Source organism: Pan paniscus, chromosome 19 (genome assembly GCF_029289425.2).
Source record: "Pan paniscus chromosome 19, NHGRI_mPanPan1-v2.0_pri, whole genome shotgun sequence".
Classification (NCBI taxonomy): domain Eukaryota; kingdom Metazoa; phylum Chordata; class Mammalia; order Primates; family Hominidae; genus Pan; species Pan paniscus.
In genome coordinates this window covers 24,817,716-24,844,193 of record NC_073268.2, presented here as the reverse complement: position 1 = coordinate 24,844,193, position 26,478 = coordinate 24,817,716, and the positions used below count along the sequence as shown (strand labels likewise).

At 47.8% G+C, this 26,478-nt stretch overlaps 1 protein-coding gene and 1 long non-coding RNA gene across 4 annotated transcripts; one reads left to right on the top strand and one right to left on the bottom strand.

Moving 5' to 3' along the window:
• Nucleotides 1-4,674: 4,674 nt before the first annotated feature.
• On the bottom strand, nucleotides 4,675-11,104 carry LOC134729501 (uncharacterized). The gene is made up of 2 exons (XR_010110643.1): nucleotides 11,051-11,104; nucleotides 4,675-10,678 (listed from the first exon to the last, which is right to left on the bottom strand). It is a non-coding gene; the product is annotated as an uncharacterized LOC134729501 (long non-coding RNA).
• On the top strand, nucleotides 10,677-26,076 carry MSL1 (MSL complex subunit 1). 3 transcript variants are annotated; one of them, XM_063599056.1, is made up of 10 exons: nucleotides 11,902-12,030; nucleotides 12,555-12,650; nucleotides 15,459-15,682; nucleotides 18,524-18,906; nucleotides 20,817-20,864; nucleotides 21,313-21,377; nucleotides 22,319-22,386; nucleotides 22,807-22,931; nucleotides 23,100-23,172; nucleotides 23,552-26,076. In XM_063599056.1, the coding sequence occupies exons 3-10, from the start codon at nucleotides 15,480-15,482 to the stop codon at nucleotides 23,640-23,642; spliced, it is 1,056 nt and encodes a 351-aa protein (XP_063455126.1). In that variant the 5' UTR covers nucleotides 11,902-12,030; nucleotides 12,555-12,650; nucleotides 15,459-15,479; the 3' UTR covers nucleotides 23,643-26,076. The 3 variants fall into 3 exon arrangements, with proteins under 3 accessions (XP_003831473.2, XP_008955020.2, XP_063455126.1); XM_003831425.5 differs by having other exon boundaries at nucleotides 10,677-12,650; XM_008956772.5 differs by lacking the exon at nucleotides 20,817-20,864 and having other exon boundaries at nucleotides 10,677-12,650.
• Nucleotides 26,077-26,478: the final 402 nt, after the last annotated feature.

The following is a 26,478-nucleotide window of genomic DNA, read 5'->3' as shown; positions in this document are numbered from 1 at the left end:
GGACTGGACCCTGAGGCAGGGGATGCCACAGGACTATGTTCTCACTTTGTCATTTGAGGGCTTTTTGTGGACAAGAGATCAGAAGAGATCAAATGCAAAAACACCTGAGCAGTGACCCCTTGGAGAGGAGCCAGTGGTCCCTGACAGGCCCAGTCTCTATTAATGAGATTTGGGAGTGGTTTCTGCCTGCTCCCTGTTCTTGCTGAACCTACACTGGTCTGCTGCAGGGGACTGGAAAGATGATGTGGAAGAGTGAGTTCGGATTTCAGCTGATTTATTTCAGGGAAACGAAGGCTGGGTAAAAGTCAGATATGCAGAAATCCACGTACTCCCAGGCTTAACTATAATATAGAGACCCTGTATTTCTTTAGACTCAATGGTTCTGAGAAGGATCCAGAAGGAGCCCTCAAGATTAATTACCATTTACAAAGTCCTTACCTCAGGACCCTGGCAACTGAATCCCTCCTTCCAACTACCGGCCTTCTGGAACAGAGAAGGCAGCTTCTGAAATAGGTGTTTTCCCTCTCTCCCACTATAAGCCACAGTGTTTAGGATGACCACTGCTTCCAGATTGTGTGATTTGCCCTGGCAAGGAAATCCTATTGTGGGGGGAGGAAATGAGGCAGTCGTGACACAAAGTGATGGATGAGCCTTTTGCTTAGCAGAGAGAGAGAGAAAGCCGGCAGGCTGTGCAGAACTGAGTGGCTCTTGGGTCCAAAGGGCTTCCCCTTGGCCAAGTCCCACCCCAAAGCCCAGGAAGTCCACAGCTTGGCGCCCAGTCAAGGCAAAAACATTCCTCAGGACTCTGACAGGCTGGGGGATGGTTCCCACCACGAGGATGGGGGAGGGGAAGGAAACACGCGGGGGAGGAAATGACCACAGAGAAGGGGGTGAGGGTAAGAGGTGGGGAGTGAGTTCTCAGTGCCCTAAGTCCCTTTTAGAGAGAAAGGTTGAGGCTGGACTCATTGGCTTGTGAAGGACTTGCAGCTTCAGAGCACATGACTTCTGGGTCACCCCTCTGCTCAGGGTCATCCCTGATGACCCAAGGTGTCCTCTGGAGGCTTGTTAACTCAATCTCCCTCCTTACGCAGGGGCTGTGGTTGAGCTTGGGAGCCCCTGAGTGGCTAAAAGCTGGAATTGCAGTTGTGCTGGGAGAGGAGCCCATCGGGTCTCCCTCTGCCTCTCCACCTCCGCCCCTCCCTTTCCCTCTCCCTAAGCCCAGGACTCTGGAAATAGCACCTGGTAATGGGAGCGCTGACAGATGCTGAGTTATAGGAGAGCAAATGTCCTGGCTAGAGTCCTCAACATTCTAGTTTGATCGCTTTTGGGCTGTTTCCCTTGAAAACAGGTGCCCCAGCAAGGATTGAAAAACTACCTATTGGTACTATGCTCACTACCTGGGTGACAGGTTCAGTCATACCCCAAACTTCACCATTACACAATATACCCTTGTAACAAACCTGCATATGTACCCCCTGAATCTAAAATAAAAGTTGAAATACACACACGGAAAAATAGGTGCCCCAGGACTACTTCCATTGTCTTCCATAAATTACTGTTTAACATGCCCCTGGGTAGTGTGCTTCCTGGCTACTGAGATCCCCCTCCTAGGGCTCCCCGGCTTGTAGCTTCTGGACCATTCACTGTCCATGACCCCTATGACCTTGGAGGGAGAAATGGCCCCACAATAATTCTGATTTTAAATTTACCTCTCCCTACCTGCACTACTTAGTCCTAGTTTTCCTCCTCTGAGCCTTGCCCACAACTCCTTCCCCAAGTCAGCCTCCAACCTTGAACGTTCCCTCACCCCCAGTTCCCTACCCAATCCCCCAATCCCACATCTCCTGTAGGGGATAGGAGTGAGGTGAAAAATGGACAAAGCTTAGAAATTTTTCCAAGGAAACTAGTTTCCTCTGCATGGCTTCCTTTGACCTATTTTCTAACTTTCCCTGGTTAGCCCCCTTGTTCCATGTACCAAGGCTTCCCACTGGACTAATTTTTGCTGCCCCGCCCTACTCCTCCTTCCTCCAACATGATCTCCTGGGGCTCTTCCCATCCAGGGAAAATGTTCCCCAGTGCTGAGAGAGGGAGAGATTCCATTTTGGAAACTATGTCAGCTTGAGGAGTCCGAGCTCTTAAAGAGACAACTAGAGTGTTGCTGGGGAAGGGGGTAGTGGTAGTGAGCAAAGAGCAGCTCACCCACCCAGAGGAGGCCCTGTTCCCATCACCCAGCCCATAATTAGGGCATTCTTGGCTCTTGTCTGGAATGGGAGGATCTGAGTGCTCTGCCAACATCATGAAGAACTCAACGGGAAATGGAGTTGGAGTAGAGGTAACCAACTTTGCAGCTGGAAATTAAAATTTTATTCAACTCCACCCCAAAGTAGTTTTATTTGATGACATCCTTCTCTTGCATTTGTCTCATCGTTTGATTGTGTAATCCTTAGCCAGGGAGCTATGTAGATATGAAATCATTTTAAACAGAGGCAGCTGCATTCCGCTATTGTACTTGAGCCCTCATCAGCTTTCCTCCTCTCAAGCTGCTGCCCCACATTCAGCCTGAAGGGGGCACTTTTGTTCAGTCGTTAGCTGGTGCCAGCTGAAAGCGAGCTCCAGGAAGGAAACATAACAATTGGTCACATGTTGGGGTGAGGGTTCTCGCAGGGGCTGCTGGGACAGGGAAGGGAGGTCCACGTGGAGTGGGCGGAACGCGCTGAAAGTTTTGGCGGGGCTAGCAGAGGGAGAAAAATACCCAAATTTGAGTTGTGATTTTTAATAGGGGGAAAAAAAAAAAGGCAAGGAGGGTGTGTCCTACCCTCTGAGAGGCCCCCACAGAGGGGAGCAGGAGAGCAGCACACTAGCATCCTGCTCGCGGAAGCCTGGAACGCAGGACATGGTTTCTGCCAGAAAGAGCTGAGCCAGGCCAGGCTGCGGAGCTGGAAGCCTCTGTGGCTCCACGCTGGTTTCCCATCCCCCATCCTCCCGGAGAAGGCAAAGGTGGCCTCTCCAACTGTGGTGTCCTTTCAGTGTCACAGGACTGGGGTAATACCAGTCACACAACTCCAGTCTCTATTTACCTTTCCGAGAGCTTCAGGAAACCACCCAGATGAATCCTCTTTCCCTGGGGAGTGGCCAAAACAAGTCTCCTCTTTTTTCTACCTACTTCTGCCCCACTGTTAGCTGGAAAACGTAGCTTTATACAGTCATAAAGCTGCAAGGGACCTTAAAGATGATTTATTTCCATTTTCTTTTTTGGTCTGGGAAAACCAAGCCCAGTCAAGTGAAAAGTCTTGCTGCATCCTCTTTCCACGACATAGGCATTCCCTTCAAAGAATGTAGGTCATAGAAATGGAATTCTGCCATTCTATAAGCCTTAGAGGGGTGGTGAAAGTATTGGCTTTAACTCTTTCCATACTCTTAGCCAGAAGGCAAAAAGAATGGTCATTATCTCATCAGGGACAGAATTGCTTAGGGAGGCCCGACACTGTGGCTCAATCCGGACACGGTGACTATAATCCCAGCATTTTGGGAGGCTGAGGTGGGCGGATCACCTGAGGTCAGGAGTTCGAGACCAGCCCGGCCAACATGGTGAAACCCCCCCGTCTCTACTAAAAATACAAAAATTAGCCGGGCATGGTGGCAGGCGCCTGGAATCCCAGCTACTCAGGAGGCTGAGGCAGAAAAGAATTGCTTGAACCCAGGAGGTGGAGGTTGCAGTGAGCCGAGATTGCACCACTGCACTGTCCAACCTGGGTGACAGAGCAAGGCTTCGTCTCAAAAAAAAGAAAAAAAAAAGACTTAAGGACTTGATTTATGGTCCTAAACACAGTTTTCCTAGGCTCCCTCACAGCTGGCAACTCCACTTTGCCCCTCTTGGCCTTTGAGAGCTCCCTTCTTTACATTTCTTAGTTCAGGGATCACCACAGCTTAAAACTTAATGGTTTGGAAACAAGAATTCCTTTCCCTTCTTAGAAGACCTTCTCTTCTCAGGTTTCAGTTTTCTGGTGGTTTAGCCAGGTCATCCTGTGTATTGAGATCAAGATCAGACCTCCAATCCAAAAATTCCAGTTTTGGCTTTGGTGGGGAAAAGCATGTTTACTTAGTCTGGAGCAGTGAAATCCTAGACTTTGGATTTCAGAGCTGTAAAGTTTCCAGAAAAAAAAAATGTTGAGACCAGGCACAGTGGCTCATGCTTGTAGTCCCAGCACTTTGAGAGGCCAAGGCGGATGGGTCACTTGAGCCCAGGAGTTTGAGACCAGCCTGGGCAACATGGTGAGGCCCCATGTCATGTAAAAATTAGCCAGGCATGGTGGTGCATACCTGTAGTCCTGGTGACTCAGGAGGCTGAGGTAAGAGTATCACTTGAGCCTGGGAGTTCGAGGTATGATAATGTCTGTGAACAGCTACTGGACTCCAGCCTGGGCAACACAGCCAGACCCCGTTTAAAAAAAAAATAAAGTTAACCAACCCCAGTTGTAAAGTCCCAAGCAGTGGTTCTCAAACTTGAAGTACATCAGAATCACCTGGAGGGCTTGTTAAAACACCACGTGCTGCATCTCACCCCACAGTTTCTTATTCATTAGGTCTAAGGTGAGAAGCCAAGAATTTGCATATCTAACAAGTTTCCAGGTGATACTGAAGGTGCTGGCCTGGAACCACAATTGGGCTAGAGAGGAAGAAAACATATAATTTATTCATGGAATTGCCAGCTGGTTAGTCTTAGAAATTTGACGGTAAAGCCCTCCTTCTCCCTCACCCCACTTTCTATTGATCAACAAATGCTGCCAATTAGTAATAATGTGATAACTACATTATCAAGCATTACTAGGTGCCACATGCTATGATAAACATTTTACATGGATTATCTCATTTAATCCTCACAATAACCCTGTGAAGTAAGGTATTAGTATAGTCATTTTACAGATAAGCAACCTGAGGTAGAGGTTAAATAACAGCCACTAAACGGGAGAACTGTGATTGCTATTTGCAGTTTCACACCAGAAACTTTGCTCTTAACAGCTGAGTCTCCTCCTGTCATTCCCTCTATATCCCCATACTACTAGTATCTTAACCACTCATCATCTCACACCTGCACTAACAGCCTTCAAGTTGGCCTCCGGCTTTTGGTGCAGAGACGCAAATATTGAAGTTAGCTTTCAGATACACAAATCTAATCATTCTATACTTTGGTGGAAATCCTCTGATGTTTCACCAAGGCTGATAAATTATACATTCCTTAATTGGGCCTTCAGACCTTCATAATCTGGTCTAAATCTGTTTTATCCCCTACATCCCCCACTATCCAGAGCTACACTCCAATGAACTTCTCCCATTTTCTACAGTTACATCCTTTTTTTTTTTTTGAAACGGAGTTGCGCTCTTCTCACCCAGACTAGAGTGCAGTGGTGAGATCTCGGCTCACTGCAACCTCCGCCTTCTGGGTTTGAGTGATTCTCCTGTCTTGCCTTAGCCTCCCTATTAGGAGGGACTACAGGCACATGCCACCACGCCCAGCTAATTTTTTTTTGAGACAGAGTCTCACTGTCTCCCAGGCTGGAGTGCAGTGGCGCGATCTCAGCTCACTGCAAGCTCTGCCTCCCAGGTTCATGCCATTCTGCCTCAGCCTCCCAAGTAGCTGGGACTACAGGCGCCTGCCAGTACGCCCGGCTATTTTTTTTAATTTTTAGTAGAGACGGGGTTTCACCGTCTTAGCCAGGATGGTCTTGATCTCCTGACCTCGTGATCTGCCCGCCTCGGCCTCCCAAAGTGCTGGGATTACAGGTGTGAGCCACTGTGCCCAGCTGCAATGTTCTTACCTCTGCCTGAAATGTCCTTTGATCTCAACCTTCAAGGCCCACCTCAGTTGTCACTTCCTCCTTAATTCCTTCCAGATGGTATGTTCAAATTTGTTCCTAGACAAATTTACTCTTCTCTAGGTTTCACTATTTTTTTAGAGACAGAGTCTTGCTCTATCAACCAGGCTGGAGTTCAGCAGTGTGATCATAGCTCACTATAACCTCAGCCTCTCGGGCTCAAACAATCCTCCTGCCTTAGCCTCCCAAGTAGCTAGGACTACAGGCATGCACCACAATGCTCGGCTAATTTTTTTTTTTTTTTTGAGACAGAGCCTCACTCTGCTACCCAGGCTGGAGTGCAGTGGCTTGATCTTGGCTCACTGCAACCTCTGCCTCCCGGGTTCAAGCGATTCTCCTGTCTCAGCATCCTGTGTAGCCGAGATTACAGGTGTGCGCCACCACATCTGGCTAATTTTTGTTTGTTTGTTTGTTTGAGATGGGAGTCTTGCTGTGTCGCCCAGGCTGGAGTGCGATGGCACGATCTCGACTCACTGCAACCTCCGCCTCTCAGGTTCAAGCGATTCTCCTGCCTCAGCCTCCCGAGTAGCTGGGATTACAGGCATCCACCACCATGCCCAGCTAATTTTTGCATTTTTAGTAGAGACGGGGTTTCATCACGTTGGCCAGGCTGGTCTCAAACTCCTGACCTCAGGTGATCCACCTGCCTCGGCCTCCTAAAGTGCTGGGATTACAGGCATGAGCCACCGCACCCGGCCAAACGTTATGACCACAAAGGGACTCAAACCCTCAATCTTCTGATCTGAAGTCAGACACCTTATCCATTAAGGCCACACGGTCTCCTACTCTAATTTTTGGATTTTTAGTAGAGACTGGGGGTTTCACCATGTTGGCCAGGCTGGTCTCAAACTCCTCACCTCAAGTGATCTGCCTGCCTCGGCCTCCCAAAGTGCTAGGATTACAGGTATGAGCCACCAGACCCAGCCATAATTTTTAAATTTTTTGTAGAGACAGGGTCTCACTATGTTGCCCAGGCTTGTCCCAAACGCCTGGCTTCAAGTGATCCTCATGCCTTGGCCTCCCAAAGTGTTGAGATTACAGGCGTGAGCCACCACACCCGGCCCTATTTTTTAATAGAACTGCCACCCTCAGTCAAGCTAAAGGTCAAAGGTAGATAGATGCTTTCTCTTAATATATCTAAACAGCTCATTTAATCATTTAACCAATATTTATTAAATGCCTACTTTGTGGCAGGTATGGTTCTAGGTGCTGAGGATATGGCAGCAACAAAACATGAAGCAGCCCAGTGCTGTGGCTCACACTTTTAATCCCAGCACTTTGGGAAGCTGAGGCAGGTGGATCTCTCGAGGTCAAGAGTTTGATACCAGCCTGGTCAACATGGCAAAACCCCGTCTCTACTAAAAACACAAAAATTAGCCAGGCGTGGTGGTGCACGCCTGTAATCCCAGCTACTTGGGCAGCCGAGGCAGAAGAGTCACTCGAACCTGGGAGGCAGAGGTTGCGGTGAGCCGAGATTACACCACTGCACTCCAGCCTGGGTAAGAGTGAGACTCCGTCTCAAAAAACAAACAAACCCCCCAAAACTATGAAGTTTACATTGTAGTGGGGGAGGATAAGGTAATAAGGTAAATTAGAGGTAATACATGCTAAGGAGAAAAATCAAGCAAAAAAAGGGAAGAGGCGGTTTGGAGAAGGCTGTGAGTATACATAGCGGGGCCAAAGGTCTCAGCTGACATACAGTAAAGAGCTGAAGGAGGTGAGGGAGGAAGTCATGTGGACATCTGAAGGAAGAGGGATCTAGGTAGAGGGAACAGCAACTGCAAGGGCCTGAAGGCCAACAGAAAGGAGTGAATAACAGTAGAAACTAAACAGAGAGCAGTACCAGGGAGCCAGATCCTACAAGCCTTAATGATTTTACTTTTACTCCAAGTGAGATGGGAAGCCATGAGAGGGTTCTGAGTGGAGAAAGATCATGATCTCACTCCCATCTTACCAGGACCACTGTGGCTGCTGAGTAGACTTAAGTGATGGAAGGCAAAGGTTGAAACTGAGAGACCAATTACAGTTACTGCAATTAAAACAAGCGAGATAGGATTGTGTGGCAGAGGCCAGGGTGGAAGTTGTGGAGGTGTTGAGAAACTGTGGGATTTTGGACATACATATATATATATATATATGTGTGTGTGTGTATATATATATATATATTTTTTTTTTTTTTTGAGATGGAGTCTCCCTCTGTCACCCAGGCTGGAGTGCAGTGGTGGGATCTCAGCTGACTGCAAGCTCTGCCTCCCGGGTTCACCCCATTCTCCTGCCTCAGCCTCCCGAGTAGCTGGGACTACAGGCCCCTGCCACCAGGCCCGGCTAAATTTTTTTTTTTTTTTTGAGACGGACTCTCACTCTGTCGCCAGGCTGGAGTGCAGTGGCGCGATCTCGGCTCACTGCAAGCTCTGCCTCCTGGGTTCACGCCATTCTCCTGCCTCAGCCTCCCGAGTAGCTGGGACTACAAGCGCCCGCCACCATGCCTGGCTAATTTTTTGTATTTTTAGTAGAGACGGGCTTTCGCCATGTTAGCCAGGATGGTCTCGATCTCCTGACCTTGTGATCCGCCCACCTCGGCCTCCCTAAGTGCTGGGGTAACAGGCACGAGCCACGACGTCCAGCCTTGGACATACATTTTGAAAGGCAATGGGGTGACAAAGAGAGGAAGACTGGGCTGGGCGCGGTGGCTTACGCCTGTAATCCCAGCTTTGGGTGGCTGAGGTGAGCGGATCATGAGGTCAGGCGTTTGAGACCAGCCTGACCAACATGGTGAAACCCCGTCTCTACTAAAAATACACAAATTAGCTGGGCATGGTGGTGCATGCCTGTAATCCCAGCTACTCTGGAGGCTGAGGCAGGAGAATCGCTTGAACCCGGGAGGTGGAGAGGTTGCAGTGGGCTGAGATTGTGCCACTGCACTCCAGCCTGGGCAACAGAGCAAGACTCCGTCTCAAAAAAAAAAAAGAGTAAGACTGTAGAAGTGGTATTTGGGTGGGAGGAATTCGGGAGCTTGATTTTTAGATGTAAGTTTGAAATACCTAGGCCGGGCGCGGTGGTTCACACCTGTAATCCCAGCACTCTGGGAGGCCGAGGCGGGCAGATCACGAGGTCAGGAGATGAGACCATCCTGACTAACACAGTGAAACCACGTCTCTACTAAAAAATACAAAAAATTAGCCAGGCGTAGTGGCAGGCGCCTGTAGTCCCAGCTACTGGGGAGGCTGAGGCAGAATGGCGTGAACCCGGGAGGAGCTCGCAGTGAGCCGAGATCGTGCCACTGCACTCCAGCACTCCAGCCTGGGCGACAGAGCAAGACTCCATCTCAAAAAAAAGAAATACCTATTAGACATCCAACTGGGTATGTATACTAGACAGTTGGATATATGATTCTGGAGTTAGGGGATGAGTCCAGAAAGAAATATAAATTACGGAGCTGTCAGCGTAGAGATGGTGCAGAAAGTCTTGACGCTGAAGGCTGGGCACAGTGGCTCACTCCTATAATCCCAGCACTTTGGGACGCCCACGTGGGAGGATCGCTTGAGCGAGTTCAATACCAGCCTGGGCAACAAAGGCTGGTATTACAAAGGCCCGTCTCTACAAAAAAATAAAAAGTTAGCCAGGTGTGGCAGCCCAAGCCTGTTGTCCCAGCTACTCAGGAGACTGAGGTGGGAGGATCACTTGAGCCCTGGAGGTTGAGGCTGCAGTGAACCATAATTGTGCCACTGTACTCTAGCCTTGGGGACACAGCGAGACCCCAGTGCCACAAACACACAAGCCTTGACATGGAAAGAGATCACCACATTCTATGTGCCCTCTCATCCCTGCTCACTCCATTACTTGGTGTCCCTAAGCTCAATACTTCCCTTGCTGATCTGAGGCCATACAGTCTGGTGAAAGAGGGCCGGACTCTTGGCTTCTTAACACATTCACATCCGTTTGTTTAAAATTTCCAGTGTTTCATGCTTTCAGCCCACAAAGCACAGACACAGTTTTAATGAGAGGTTTTCACATCAGGCCAGAGAATGTCAGTCTTCTCCATCTCCATAGAGATTTTAAAAAGCACACCTCAGACAAAAAAGAAAAACAAGCAATTAAGACTATTTCAGGGCTGGGCACGGTGGCTCACACCTGTAATCCCACCACTTTGGGAGGCCGAGGCGGGCGGATCACCTGAAGTCGGGAGTTCCAGACCAGCCTGACCAAGGAGAAATCCTGTCTCTACTAAAAATACAAAATTAGCTGGGCGTGGTGGCGCGTGACTGTAATCCCAGCTACTCGGGAGGCTGAGGCAGGAGAATCGCTTGAACCCCGGAGGCGGAGGGTGCAGTGAGCTGAATTGCACCATTGCACTCCAGCCTGGGCGACAGAGTGAGAATCCGTCTCAAAAAAAAAAAAAAAAGTTTTTTTCACAAGGAATTCTGAGGACTTGTTGGCTCAATTGCTTGGACATAAAGACACACATACATGAAGCTGGAGAGATAGGAAGAAGCGCTCAACACAGAACACCCTAAGTATCCCTACTCCCTTTCAAGGACTAAATCCCTTCAGAGATTTCCTTTGCTTCAGTCCTTCAGGAGCCTCCCGAAGATGCTAGGAGTCGTTTAAGAAGGCTGGAAGATGGCCGTTGGGAAGGAACTGTTGGTAGCTGGCAATACTTCACCCCAAGGAGGCGGTGGCAATAGCTCCCTGGGCAGCAGACATCATGGATTTTCCTCCCTCTGGGAACCAGAGGTCCCTCCGTTTCTGGTTTGAATCCCTTAGAGACAAAGAACTTCATTCTCTCCCATACCCGCGTGGGACTGCTGGGGAGGAGAGGGGGTGGAGGGGTTAGACTTCTACCCCCATGAAACACCCGCGGGCTCAAAGAGGAGCCTGGATCCTGACTGGTCCAGGAGGCGTGCGGGGCCGCGGGGCCCCTCCGGCTTGGGCCAGGCGCGTTGCCAAGATGCCCGGGGAAGGGGCCGCCCGGCGCAGGCCGGGGACGTGGAGCGCTCGGGGCGCTCCCACGTAGGCCACACATTGGCCGCCTGTATCCTCCTTCCTTCCTCTCAACTCCATTCTCTCGCGCTTCTTTTTCCCGGGGAGCCTCCGCTTTCCCCTTCTCCCCGCGGCCGCCCTCGCCCTTCTTCCCCCTCCAGACCCTCCCCCGGCTCGCCCCTCCCTCGGCAGCCCACCTTCACCCCGCTCCTCCGCGCGCTCCTCGGTCCTCGCCCCTCAGCCCCGGCCTCCCCTCGCCGGCCCCCGGCCCCTGCGGTCCCCTCCCTGCCCCCCTCGAGGCGGCGGCGGCGGCCCCTTTCACAATAGCGCGGCCCGCCTCCCTCCTCTCGGCTCCCGGTGCACTCCCGCCCGCTCCCCTCCCCGCGCATGCGTCCTCCGGTCGGCGGCGGCTGCGGCGGTGGCGGCTACGAGCGGCTCCGTTTTTTTAAAGGGAAACGCTGAGGCGCCGGGGGTGACTGGGGGGGAGGGGGACCCCGAGCCGCGGAGACCCCCGGGAGAGGCGACAGACCCCCTCTCCCGGAGTAGGAGGGCTTTGGGCGGACCCAGCCCTCCACCCCCTCCTGAGGAGGAGGGGGGGGAAATGGAGGCTCGGGGCGGTTGAGGCGAGCTCCGGGGCGGGGGGCCGGGGCGGGGAAGGGGGGGTGCGGGGTGGGGAGACGAGGCGGGCCCGGCCGGGCCAGGGGGGGCCGAAGCGAGCTCCGGGGATGAGCTCGGGGGCGGCTGGGTGCGAGCTCCTGCCTCTGAGGCGAAGGCGGCGGCGGCGGCAGCAGAGGCGGCGGCGAGGCCCCCATGGGCCGGCGGCGGGCCTCAGCCGCGGCCTCCACGTCTCCGCACGCCGGCGGGATGGCGCCCGGGCCCCGGAGGAGCCGCGCTAGCGGAGGCCTGCTGCCGCGCTGCTGAGGCGAGCCCGCCAAACTCCCCTCCCCCCCCTCAGTCCTCGACCCCCCGCACCTCGCCCCTTCCCCACCCCCTCCTCCGCCTCGGTGCCCGGCGCTGCTCCGGACCACTATGACCATGAGATCCGCGGTGTTCAAGGCGGCCGCGGCCCCTGCCGGCGGCAATCCTGAGCAGCGACTGGACTACGAGCGGGCTGCGGCGCTGGGCGGGCCCGAGGACGAGCCCGGGGCGGCCGAAGCCCACTTCCTCCCCCGGCACCGTAAGCTCAAGGAGCCGGGGCCCCCGCTGGCCTCCTCCCAGGGCGGGAGCCCCGCGCCTTCCCCGGCCGGCTGCGGCGGCAAGGGCCGGGGCTTGTTACTCCCGGCCGGGGCGGCCCCCGGGCAGCAGGAAGAGAGCTGGGGCGGTTCGGTGCCCTTGCCCTGTCCGCCCCCGGCCACCAAGCAAGCCGGCATTGGGGGGGAGCCTGCCGCAGCCGGAGCCGGCTGCAGCCCCCGGCCCAAGTATCAGGCGGTGCTGCCCATTCAGACGGGCTCTCTCGTGGCGGCGGCCAAAGAGCCTACGCCCTGGGCTGGGGACAAGGGTGGGGCGGCCTCCCCCGCTGCCACCGCCTCGGACCCGGCGGGACCCCCACCACTACCTCTGCCCGGGCCGCCACCCCTCGCGCCCACCGCCACCGCCGGGACCCTGGCGGCCAGCGAGGGCAGATGGAAGAGTATGAGGAAGAGCCCTCTCGGGGGTGGTGGCGGCTCGGGAGCCTCCAGTCAGGCCGCCTGCCTCAAACAGATCCTTCTGCTGCAATTGGACCTCATCGAACAGCAGCAGCAGCAGCTGCAGGCCAAGGAAAAGGAGATCGAGGAGCTGAAGTCAGAGAGAGACACGGTACGGGAGGGGTTAATCTGCATTCGGGCCGAGGAGCGAGTTGTGCGCATGCTCGGGGGAAGGGGGCTGTAGGAGGTTAAGGCACCCCCGGGTTAGGGGTAAAGGAGGTTGGCCACCGGCAAAGGAGTATCTTAGGCGCTGGGTCTCTGGGAGCCAGGCTCACAGACACGTTGGGTTGGAGGGAAGGGTTAAAGGGCAACCTCTCAGGGGGAGGGGGAGGGGTTTCAGGTGCCAAAGGGTTAATTTAAAATGACAGCCCCAGACGTGTGGGAAAGACGTTTAGTGGAAAAAGACGTGATCTGTGAGAGGTTAAAAATGAAAGGGTGGGGTGTAGGTGTTGTGTCCTTATGGAAGGGTTAAATTAAAGAGCTATTGCGTTAGAAATGCACGGTGGAGGAGAGGGCTGTAGCAAGCAGCTGTTGCTTTCACCACTGCTGCAGCATCTTTAGATAGGAGGGCAGTAGGCCTTTTAGTGGGCACAGGGGTAGAGGTGATTTACATGGAATCCTATTTTAGTTTTCTTAAATGATATTAAGAGAATCACTGCCTTTGATTTCAGACAGCTTTTAATAGGAACCTGAGTTCTAATACATGACCCACTGATCAGGTCCCTTTTATAAGCATGGTGTTTGAAACTGGAAGATTTTAGGGCATCAGGGGAAAGTAAGCTTATTAAATGTATTAAATAGACCTCCCCATCCTTATTTTAGAATCTTAGGGAGTAGGAAAGTTGTTTATTATTTCTTTACTTCTGAGGAGCTTGGACGACACAGGCTTGTTTTTACTGCAGCAGTAGTTAAGGGCATCTCCGCGTTAAAACATATTCCTTCAGATATGAGGGAAGCTGGGGTGGGGGGTATTACTGTGCTAGCATACCTTACAGCTGCCTAAAAATAAACATGGTTTCTACAATTGTTGTGCTCAGGCTGCAGCAGTCTCTCTCTCCCTCTCTCCCTCCCTCTTCCTCCCTCCCTCTCTCTTTCCCTTTCTCTCTGTCTGTCTCTCTCTCTCCCTCCCTCCCCGCCGTCCTCATCTCTCCCTCTCTCCTCTTTCTCTCTGGCGTCGTGTGCGCTAAGAGCTGAGCAAGGGAGCAAGCGGCTATTCATTTTGTTTGCTTTCCAAATGAATCTCATCGGGTGGCTGTTTTATTGGAGAATGCATTCTGCAAGGTGGATTGGGAGCTGGGGCAGGTCTCATTAAAATATCTCATGGTGTTGATTTGTGGAAGTTACTCAACATGGAGGTGGCACTGCTCAGACTGTACTGCAGTCTAGGGGTGTGATGGTACCGTAATTACAACACATCATATCCTTGTATGGGGGGAGTGGGAAGAGAAGGACCAGTGAAGGAGAAAAAAATCAAGGAAATGTCACCCACAAATGGTGGTTAGGGGCTGTGAATCAAAACATATACAAGGAGATGAAATGAGAGTATGGCTGATAGGGGGGTTCTCTGCTGATTGTGGAGGTTTCTGCTCAGTTCCTGAGGTAATGGCCCCTTTGCAGGCTTTCCTAGTCAGGAAAAGTGGGGTGAGTTAAGGATAGAGTGTCAGTCTGAACTTGGTACTCACTGCTTCTGTTGTGTATTGCAATCTTAATATTGCTTAAGCTTGTTTCACTTATTCCAGTTGTTGTTTGGCCTTGTCTGAAATCTATGCAATGAATGTAATGAAGGCAGCGTTAACATCACTGTCTAACCCAGATAAAATTCTTGTAATAGAGTATAAGTAGCACAACACCTTTTCTCAAAACTAAACTAACACAAAGTTTTCAATACTAATAGAGTTCCATTTTCTGTTTAGTTTTTTAGTCCTTCCTTTTAACTAAAACTAAAGGAACTTTGATTTTAATAAATATTTAGATGAGTAGGTATAATTTTTTGTGTTACCTCAAATACAAAGGAATGTGTTTATGTCATGATTGTTGGAATTTATGGGTACTGATTTCTATTTTCCAAATGAAATGTTCATTGTTTTAAAAGTACCCCCTCCCACACATACCCCTTTCAAATAACACTGCCATTCCTGGTGGCACTGTATGAGCTCTTAATTCCTTCTCAATGTACTGTTTGCACTTTGCTGTTGTGTATAGAGCTTTGGAGTAGAAGTAGAGAGGACAGAATTTGGACAATCTCAGGGCCTCTTAAAAGATCATGTAGGCTGGGCGCGGTGGCTCACGCCTGTAATCCCAGCACTTTGGGAGGCCTACGCAGGTGGATCACGAGGTCAAGAGATAGAGACCATCCTGGCCAACATGGTGAAACCCTGCCTCTACTAAAAATACAAAAATTACCCGGTGTGGTGGCGGGCGCCTGAAATACCAGCTACTCGGGAGGCTGAGGCAGGGAGGCGGAGGTTGCAGTGAGCCATTGCAATCCAGCCTGGGCAACAAGAGCAAAACTCCGTCTCAAAACAAAAACAAAAACAAACAAACAAAACATGTATACAATTAATTCTGGAAACTCCCAAACCAACTTGGAGCCACACAGGTAGCAGTAGCAGAGACCATGCCATTAAAAGGCATGTTACGGCCCTTCCCAGTGGAGAGGATCTCCCTACAGAAGAATGAACTACAAATTACCCCATGCCTCTTCCCATCTAGGTTAGCCCTTAAAATTTAACAGTATACCTTCTCTTCTCTATTTTGTTTAAGGAAAACTGTTCAGATTAATGTCTGCCTATTTAAAAAGTTGAGTTGATGTGGTCCATAGAAAGAGGCAGAAGACTATACTGATTCCTAAATGGGGCTAAGTATCTGTGTGTTTAATTTTTTATGTGTTAAGTCTGCATTTTGCTACTCTCTCTTTTAGCTCCTTGCTCGGATTGAACGTATGGAAAGGCGGATGCAGCTGGTAAAGAAGGATAACGAGAAAGAAAGGCACAAGCTGTTTCAGGGCTATGAAACTGAAGAGAGAGAGGAAACAGAGCTATCTGAGAAAATTAAACTGGAGTGCCAGCCGGAGCTTTCCGAGACATCCCAGACTCTGCCTCCCAAGCCTTTCTCATGTGGGCGGAGTGGAAAGGGACATAAAAGGTGTGCTGATAACTTTGTTTGATGAGGACCCTTGTTACCAGTGATTGAGAGTAGGAGATTGGGATTTATGAATTGGTTTTATAGCAATCATAACTTGCTTTAGAAGTCTTCTATGCAGAGGGCCGGGTGTGGTGGCTTACACCTGTAATCCCAGCACTTTGGGAGGCCAAGGTGGGTGGATCATGAGGTCAAGAGATAGAGACCATCCTGGCCAACATGGTGAAACCCCGTCTCTACTAAAAATACAAAAAATTAGCCGGGCGTGATGGCGGGCGCCTGTAGTCCCAGCTACTCGGGAGGCTGAGGCAGGAGAATCACTTGAACCCGGGAGGCAGAGGTTGCAGTGAGCCGAGATTGCTCCACTGCACTCCAGCCTGGCAACAGAGCGAGACTCCGTCAAAAAAAAAAAAAAAAAAAAGAAGTCTTCTATGCTGAGAAACTATCTTGAAACATTCTTATGCAGACTGTAAAAGTCTGTTTAGGAGTATTTTGGTCACAGTAATAATTATTGAATGCAGCTTACATCATAAAGAGAATGGGCAACAAGTATGACAGCTGAGTTTCTTAAAGAAAACTATAGCAGTTCACTTCAAGTTAGGAAGTGTTAAATTCCTTCATTGTGTCGTGCATTGGTAGACATAGAAAAGTAAAATACAGGCCAGGCGTGGTGGCTCAGGCCTGTAATCCCTTTGAGAGGGCAAGGTGGGGAAGGAGTATGGAACGTATGGAAAGTGGGGAAGGAGGGATCGCTTGCACCCAGGAGTTTGAGACCAGCCTGGGCAACATAGTGAGACCTCATTTTTACAAAAAATCCAAAAATTAGCCGGGCCTGGAGGTATGCACCTGTAGTCCCAGCTACTCAGGAGGTTGAGGCTACGGTGAGCTGTTACTGCACCACTGCACTCCAGCCTGGGTGACGGAGTGATACCCTGTCTCAATTGAAAAAAAAAAAAAAAAAGGTAAAAATGGAACTGTCCTTGGACTCAAAGAAATTAGCCCAACTGTAAGGATAGGCATACATTTTGAAAACTCAGAATTCAAATGCAGTAAAATACGTAGATGTACAACACCTGATATAAACTAAGGTTTTTTGTTTGTTTGAGATAGGGTCTCTCTCTGTCATCCAGGCTGGGGTGCAAGTGTCGCCAGCATGGCTCACTTCATCTTCCACCTCTTGGACTCAAGTGATCCTCCTACTTCAGCCTCCCATGTAGCTAGGACCATAGGCACTCACCATGCTTGGCTAACTTTTTTTAGTTTTTGTAGAGACAGGTTCTCACTTTGTTTCCCAGGCTGATCTCAAACTCCTGGGCTCAAGTGATCCTCCCGAAGTGCTGGGATTACAGACATTAAACTAAGTTTTGTAAGATTCAGGGATATTAAAAATTATTCTGGGTTAGAATTGTGAAACTTTAAGTAGAAATCAGTCTTGAAAAAGAAGTATAGCCGGGTGCGGTGGCTCACGCCTGTAATCCCAGCACTTTGGGAGGCCGAGGCGGGTGGATCACGAGGTCAGGAGATCGAGACCATCCTGGCTAACACGGTGAAACCCTGTCTCTACTAAAAATAGAAAAATTAGCCGGGTGTGGTGCATACACCTGTAGTCCCAGCTACTTGGGAGGCTGAGGCAGGAGAATTGCTTGAACCCAGGAGGTGGAGGTTGCAGTAAGCAGAGATCGCACCACTGCACTCCACCCTGGGTGACAGAGTGAGACTCCAAAAAAGTATTAAAATTTAGGTTGGTAAAGAGGAAGGGAGATGACTTTCTTGGGATGTGGTGGGGGAAGAAGGGAAGAAGAAAGAGGCTAGAGAATGCCAGCAGACAGTAAGAAAAAGGAAATAAAGGTTACAATTAATGTGGTACAGGGTTGGGGGAAAAGGAAAGAGACTGATCTCTGGATTACGAGAAGTAGGTGCACCTAATGTGGGTTGTAGTGGTACATAATGTTGGCTAAAGGACCTTGAATATTCTTTTTTTTTTTTTTTCTGAGACAGAGTCTCACTCTGTCGCCCAGGCTGGAGTGCAGTGGTGTGATCTCAGCTCACTGCAACCTCTGCCTCCCAGGGTCAAGTGATTCTCCTGCCTCAGCCTCTCAAGTAGCTAGGATTACAGGCATGTGCCACCACGCCTAATTTTTGTATTTTTTTTTTTTAGTAGAGACGGGGTTTCACCATATTGACCAGGCTGGTCTCGAACTCCTGACCTCAAGTGATCCGCCTGCATTGGCCTTCCAAAGTGCTGGGATTACAGGCGTGAGCCACTGCGCCTGGTGGACCTTGAATATTCTTAAGCATGGAAATTCCTTGTTCAACATTTACTGGCCAGGTGCAGTGGCTCATGCCGGTAATCCCAGCACTTTGGGAGGCCTAGGTGGGTGGATCACCTGAGGTCAGGTATTTGAGACCAGTCTGACCAATATGGTGAAACCCTGCCTTTATCAAAAATACAAAAAAAATTAACCAGGCATGGTGGTGTATGCCTGTAATCCCAGCTACTCAGGAGGCTGAGATAGGAGAATTGCTTGAACCCGGGAGGCAGAGATTGCAGTGAGCCGAGATCATGCCACTGCACTCCAGCCTGGGTGACAGAGCAAGACTCTGTCTCAAAAACAAAACAAAACAAAACAAAACAAAAAATTTACTATGGGCCTATTTTATATACTGCTAAGCCTGGGCTGTTCCTGCTCATGACTGCTAAATGAGCACCAGATATTTAGGTACCTGAATACTTGTCATTTTGGGGCAAAAGAACCAGCTTATTCTTTTGCTCCAGAATGTGTTCAAATTAGATTTTATTCAAGTGTCAATAAATTTTATAATGTTTTCTTCCCTATCTAATAGGAAATCCCCATTTGGAAGTACAGAAAGAAAGACTCCTGTTAAAAAGCTGGCTCCTGAATTTTCAAAAGTCAAAACAAAAACTCCTAAGCACTCTCCTATTAAAGAGGAACCCTGTGGTTCCTTATCTGAAACTGTTTGTAAACGTGAATTGAGGAGCCAAGAAACCCCAGAAAAGCCCCGGTCTTCAGTGGACACCCCACCAAGACTCTCCACTCCCCAAAAGGGACCCAGCACCCATCCCAAGGAGAAAGCCTTCTCAAGTGAGATAGAAGATTTGCCGTACCTTTCCACCACAGAAATGTATTTGTGTCGTTGGCACCAGCCTCCCCCATCACCGTTACCATTACGGGAATCCTCTCCAAAGAAGGAGGAGACTGTAGCAAGTAAGGCATAGAGAACACTTGCTCTTATACCCTAGTGGTGGCGGTCAAGCTAACAAGTGTGAAAATGCCTTTGGCATTTTTAAAAAAGTGCAATCAATAAAGCAGAGTTCTGTCAAGAATGAGTAAGTTAACAGCCAGAGACAGACACTGTGCAGGCATTGCAAATAGATGGAATTACAGCAAAATGTGCTCAATGTATTTGCCTGCTTACAACACTGGGAGATGTGTTTGCCAGTAAGTTGCTCATCACAAGAGCACCAGACTTGGGGGTGTAATCTCCGGCAACTTGCATGCCCTCTGAAAGAAGGGTTTTCTGTGCTGTGAAATGCATAGAACTATACTTTGCCATGCACGACTGTTCCTGCAATTGATATTGTGTGAAATCTGGGAGGGTGGTCTTTGGGTGTTCTCAGGGGCCAATGGTAATTTTTGGGTTGGGGAGCCAGCTTGGGGTGGGGAATTTTCACCTGGGCCTCCACTCTTTAACTATATAAACATTTATCTGTATATCTATGTCCCTGTCTGGGGGGCAGGAGGAATCTGCCAAAGACCAACAGTCTTACTTTATCTTAACTATACTTCACAAAGGTTCTAAAATGTGAAGAGTTTACTTGGATTGCAGTAGCCCATTGGTTGTTCATATATTTAAATAAAATGGTCTACAAACTATTTTTCAAACAATAAGGACTATCTTGGGATATCTGAGCTGCTTGGGGAGGGTGTGGGGTGTGGGACCTTGGTCTTCATTCCCTTTTTTTTTTCTTTATGGCTTCCACACAGAGATGCTCCCCTATCTTCTACATCAACCAGTAACTGGAATGTGCCTTCAATCATGTAATATTAGTCTATGTCAGTCACTGCGGTTACTCTGGGGTAATGGTTGGGGAGGCCTTCTAGGATAGAGCCGCAGTCCCAAGTTTCTACCACTGTGTCTTGCCTAGCAGGATGGGGATAGAAATCCATTCCAGTGAGACAAGAGCGTTCTCCAGGCTTTGTTTGGCTGTTCTGGTGACAAAATTAAGTGGGAAAGCTAGATTAGTCGTCTTAATGATCTAACCTCTATTAGGCCTCACACTTGAGTACATGAGATAGATCAGGATCCTGATCTAGGTTCAGATTTTTGTTGGTTCAGTCAGTTGAACAGGTTCTTCCTTAATGGTTAACCTCTTTTGCTGCCATGGCAATGCTGCGTAACAACTTAAGAGAAACGTGAAGCAACTTCCCATCCGGGATTGGGTAATGGCTTGGTCCAGAGCTGTTCTGTGTGACTGGCTATTTTTGAAAATCCTTTCTTCCCTAGTACAGACAATTTCAAACACCTCTGAGATTGTGGGCATAGTGAAACAAAGGAGTCTAATTGGGGAGATCCCAGCCCCTTGAGGAGCCTGAGTTGTGAATAAACATGTGAATCCTTATTCTTGATGCCCCTATCTCAAGAGGAAGGCTCAATGGCTTGTTCTAGGGGAGCCAAAGTCTTTGTGCATGTTGTTCAGGCTGGACCAGCAAGGTAGTTTGTTTGGAGGGAGGAGGGAGCTGTTTAAGAAGACTACATATGTAAGTTTTGAGAACACTGATCTTTTATTTGAAAAATAGGGTCAACTTTTACTCACCTGCCATGTTCTGAGTTTAAGGTTTGATATCCTTGGCCATCAACTGTTGCAGGGAAACCACCCTAAATAATGAAGAAAAGAAGTCGTCTCAGTGTAAAAAAAAAAAGTGGTGGGCTTATTTTCTTTTCTTTTGTCTGTTGTTCCCTCTTCCCCTCCCCCAGAGAGAAATTCTCAAAAGAACAACTCAAAAAACAAAATGGCTTCCTAGTGAGAACTTCAGTGATGATCCTTTCCTCCATTTGGGGTATGGGCTTTTTTTCTTTTTACACTGAGATTATTCTTCTTTCCTGCATTATTTAGGGTGTCTGATGCCATCAAGTGTTGCAGGAGAAACTTCAGTCTTGGCTGGTGAGTAGAATAGGAATTGTGCTGGCTGGGCCTGGGGTGGGGGTTGGTGGGATGGTGGATGGTTGGGAGCTGCATTCCCCATCCACTGGATGTGGGAGAGTGAGATTTCTTGGTGTATGATTGATTACACTACTATAGACTTCAAAATGACAACAAATTTCAGTTGTTTTTCAGGAACTGCTATAGCATCATTATATGAATTGTCAGGTATTGATTTAGGGTTTTTGTGATCCTGAGTTTGGCAGACTGCAATGGCATTTTAGGTTCTTTTATACCATAGCAAGGACACTGAATATGGCTTCAGGGAGGCCATAGAATGGATTCCTATCACTTGGTAACTTTGTCTCTTCTGGGGAGAGACCTCTTATCCTAGTGAATAGTTGTGCAACTTTGGATTTAAGGGTGGTTCCACCCCTCCTCCCTTTCTTTTTCTCTCTCTTTTTTTCAGTTCCTTCTTGGAGGGACCACTCAGTAGAGCCTCTAAGGGACCCAAATCCTTCAGACCTTTTGGAGGTAGGTAACCAAGAGCACTCAATTGAAGAGAGTAAGAGATTAAATAGAATGTGACGGTATAACTGGAAAATGTCATAGTACTATGGATGAATTAAATAATTTTAAGGCCAGACAGAAACTTGAGAAATTATCTAGTCCAGCTCCTTCATTTTATAGATTAAAAAACAGGTCTAGAGTAGTTAAGTGATTTATTAAAAAATAAATAGCTAGGTAATGTTCAAAACAAAGGTAGATTTTATGCTAAGTAGAAAAGTTAGGGCTGGGTGTGGTGGCTTACGCCTATAATCCCAGCACTTTGGGAGGCTGAGACAGGTGGATCACCTGAGGTCAGGAGTCAGAGATCAGCCTGGCCAATGTGGTGAAACCCCATCTCCACTAAAAATACAAAAATTAGCCGGGCGTGGTGGTACACACCTGTAATCCCAGCTACTCGGGAGGCTGAGACAGGGAGAATTGCTTGAACCCAGGAGGCAGAGGTTGCAGTGAGCCAAGATCGCACCACTGCACTCCAGCCTGGGTGACGGAGTGACTCCATCACACACACACAAAACAGCATGTACCCCTCAACCATAAAATTACATATTCCAAGCTCATTTGACTCTTAAAGTTTTGATTATTTTAAAGTCAGACTCTTACAAAGTATGGAGGCGGGGAGGGTTTATGACAGTCTGGGGGTTTTAGTTTGATGTGATGTTTACCTTGGAAAGTTACGGAAATGATTTTGAAATTTGGAGATTCTAAAAGGATGTGGATGGGGAAAGGGGTATGTGTTTTGTTGATTCTGTTACCAGGAGGTTCCCATACTGTCCATGGAACCCACAGACTCAGGTAGAACCGGAAGGTGAAAGATTTTACGTTCCTGGAAGCTGGAAATTAGTTAGTATACGTGTGTAACTAATATATGGTGATAAATAGCTTATCAGCTGCTTTTCTTTACACAGAACCTGGATGACAGTGTGTTTTCGAAGCGGCATGCAAAACTGGAGCTGGATGAGAAGAGAAGGAAAAGGTGAGGCCAGAGATGTCCATCCTGGAAACAACTGAGCCCTAGGACCTAGGACAGAGGATCAGGGAACCTGACCTCCCTTTTTCATGCTGTGGAGAATCTTGGAGTGCTTAACACTCTTACATTACTGGCTTCCCAGTTGGTTGAATATCTTAGTTGGAAATGGTAGTTGTTGTAGGTAAACATGTTTGGCCTCTTTTTGTGTATGACCTTCCTCAATTCTACTTTCTGTGGAACACCAACACATGATCTAAACGGTAGACCTAAACAGCTCTCCCTTAACAAGGCAGTCATTTCTCTTTACCCTGTCTAGAGGAGTCAGCAAGGGTCTTCCTAGCATCTGGATTGTGTGAGTTGCTTTTATAGAGCAGGTTTTGGGTAAACAGTAATGTTGGGTTTCTTTGTTTTGTTTGTTTTTCCCAGATGGGATATTCAGAGGATCAGGGAACAAAGAATTTTACAGCGACTGCAGCTCAGAATGTATAAAAAGAAAGGAATTCAGGAATCTGAGCCTGAGGTTACCTCATTTTTCCCTGAGCCAGATGATGGTAAGTTGTGTCCATCTAAAAGAGTAGGTTTTTCGAAGGAGGAGGAGGGTGCAAGGCTCCAGGGTACAACTTGCTCTGAATGAATGAAGTGTATTTTGGAGCAGATATAGCTTCTAGACATTTCCCATCTGTATTACTAATACGCTCCCGTTTGACTTTCTCCCATAGTTGAAAGTTTGATGATTACCCCCTTCTTGCCTGTTGTAGCATTTGGACGACCATTACCAAAATTAACTCCACAGTAAGTATACATTTTTTTTCTCCCCTTCCAGGTAACCTGCACATCCTTTTCAGACTTCATGGAAGCCTAGATATGAGGTGGAACCAGGTGGCTTAGGGATAGCCATGGGTCTTTGACAGAAATGAGGCTACCTGGGCAACTAGCTTTTGTAATAAGATTCCCAAGCCAATAATTAGGAGTATTGCTTTTTGAGTTAGAAATAGATGATTCCATCACTTTAATGGTACACAGTTGCTCTGGCTTTGAGGCAGGAAAGACACTCCAAACTAGTCAGGGATAGGAGTGGTAAGGGACATAGTGACTTTTTTGTAGTTGCTATCATGTCCACACTGAATCCCTTCTAGTCTTGCAAGTTGATTTCCTCATCCTTTTTTGCCAGGAATTTTGAGCTACCCTGGTTGGATGAGCGTAGCCGATGCAGATTGGAGATCCAGAAGAAGCAAACACCTCACCGGACGTGTAGGAAATAGCTGTGCTGGCAAGAACCCTGTCTTCAGATAGTTGTAGCATGCCATTCCCGAGAGTGGCAGAGACCTATATATGTGACCTTTGTCCTCACATATGTTATCACTCGCTGATAATACCCTTTCATACTTCCTTGACTTCGTTTTCATTACTCTGATTTCACAAAAACTCTTTAATTCAGCTAATTGTGAGTTATGGAGGGTGATTGGGATTTCTTTTCCCTTTTTTGGGAAATGGGCTCTCAAGCTAAAGCTATAGGATGGCAGATTCAGAAGTTTCAGGGGTCTGTTTCTATACATTTGCCTATGTTAAAGGGGTAAAAGGGCTCTCTTCATTAGACATGTGGAAGATGAAGCAGCCCCTTCCTTTAGAGCTGTGCCTGCATGGCACTCTTCTCACCCTGGTACACCCTCCTTATAGTGGGTATAGTGATTTTTAACCCTAAAATAAAACAAACAACCTCACCATGAGCTTTAGGACCGGAAGAGGAATGACAAGTGAAGCGATGAAGCAAGCCATCTTCATAGAGTAGAAAAGACATCGGAGAGTTGGTAGATAACTGTCTGAAAAGATAGTTGTTCACTTGAAACTATTCTGTGATACAGTCATGTGGGAAGGGATGTTTGGCTGTGATTATTTTTTCAGTTAATGGATAACAATTTCTTTACTCCTCAAAAACCAAAATCTTTGGAAAAGAAAGTGGGGATGGTTAGTTTCAGAACAAGTTACAGCTGTAAACAAAAGCACTTAGTATTTGGGATGGCATGCCAAAACCTGTATAAATGTCCTTGTATCACATCACTTCTCAAGTATTCCTTCATTGGGCTTCATCCTTTTAGCAGAACTCTTGGTGGTGGGATAGAGACTTAGGGAGGGTAGGGGTAGAGTGTGGAAATACGTGCTTCCTTTGGCTGGCAAATGTCTACATCTTGAAACAAACAGATGTACCTAATGAGCTTCTCCATTCACTTTGTAAAAATAATTTGTATGTGTACCATCTTGGTCCTCTCCCCTCCCGTTTTGTTAAAATATCAGGATAGCACTCCCAGGCCACTTTGGTCTCAGTGTAAGATCCCTATTAACTATCTGAAAGGAAAATAGAGCCAAGACCTCTGGTCTCAAATATATAGGAATTGCCTTTCTTTAGTCTTCAGGACTATTGTGTGAAAACAAGTAGGGGTCTAATCTCCTAGAAGGTAGGGGCTTTTATCCTTAAAGAGAATATGTCCCCAGATTATTAGCACTTTTAGAGGAGAAGCCAAGGTATGTAGGGTGTGTGGCTGGCCCATCAGTGGAGCACGAAGAGAGAATGGGATACCATTGTGGGAAGAGAAGAAAAGTTCCTCAGGGGCCTCCCACTGCTAAAGCTTTTTGTGAGATGTTGATCTGTGCTTCCTGGATTTGACTTTTAAAGGAATTATTCTGGCAGCACATGTAGTATTCTTGGATGATCTTGCTGCTCTTATTTCTCCTTTTGTGTGTGTGTGTGTGTGTGTGTGTGTGGCTATGGGTTTTCATTTGTAACTCCATCTGCTTAGGAGAGTGGGCTCTCTATAAGGGAACCTGCTGTAAACTTCATTGCAGCAAGGATGTAGAGAGAAATAGGACTTAATTCCACTAGGGGCTCTCATCTCACACCTTAAGGAGGAGATTTCTAGAAAAACTGGGCCAGATTTTCTTTGTTCTCCATCATTTTAATGTGGCAGGCTGTTCAGTTTTCTTACTCTTACCTATGTGGTATTTCTTTGTAACGTGTCCAGAAAGAAAAAAGACCCAATCAGTGTCTCTTGACTTTGTTCTTTGATCCCTCTCAGTTTCTTCTTGATTTCAGCATGTGTTGGGTTCCTAATTTTGGGTATGAGTTAGCAAATTTAACCATTGTGTTTGTGCCCTACCCAGGGGACTCCCCAGTTTCTGACTTGAAGTAGACTGAGAAGAATCCACGAGGTGCTATCTGGCCAGATTTAAGTAGATTCTATTTCCTTGGTTCTCCCTCTCCCTGAGGACCTCTTATTTTATTGTCCCCTCTTCTAGGTTAATTCTCCTTTGATTTGACTTTGTTGAGAAGGAGGTTGGACAGTAGATTAGCAAAGTTCCAAGTGCAAAATTACAGTGTGTTAGAGTGTGGGGGGAAAATTAGTCTTATTTTTCCCTACATGGGATACAACACTGTGAATTCAATCTTCAACTGAAGGCCCTGCAGTTCTCCTAAAACATAGTTGTTTGTTTTTCTTTAACAAAGTTTAAGCTAGTGTTAATAAATTAAAAAAAATTGCTTGTCTGTCTACTTCAGCTTTGTTTTATGCCCATTTCATATTGTTGTCTGTGTTGTAATTCATAACTTTTGATACCATTTCTGATGTGTAAAATTGGTTGTCTTGTAAATATCTTATAAAGAGTTCAATTGTAAATAAACTATTGTGGCTGTTAATTTTTGAACTTCTGCTTCAATTTATTATATTTATTGGCAAACAAACAATTCTGCTTGTATATTTGAAACATTGGAAAAAGAAATCCATTTTCACAATAAAAAAGAATAACACATTATTTTCCCCTTTATATAAGGTACTCACTTCCATTTGTGTATAAGTATAATGTATGTTTCATCCCTCTTTGTCCAGTGTGCTTCCTTAAGTATAATCAGCAACTTGGCTGGGCACAGTGGCTCACACCTGTGATCCCAGCACTTTGGTGGCTGAGGTGGGCAGATCACTTGTGGTCAGAGGTTCAAGACCAGCCTGACCAACACAGTAAAACATGGTAAAACCCCATCTACTAAAAATACAAAAATTATCCAGATGTGGTGGCATGCACCTGTTATCCCAGTTACTTGGGAGGCTG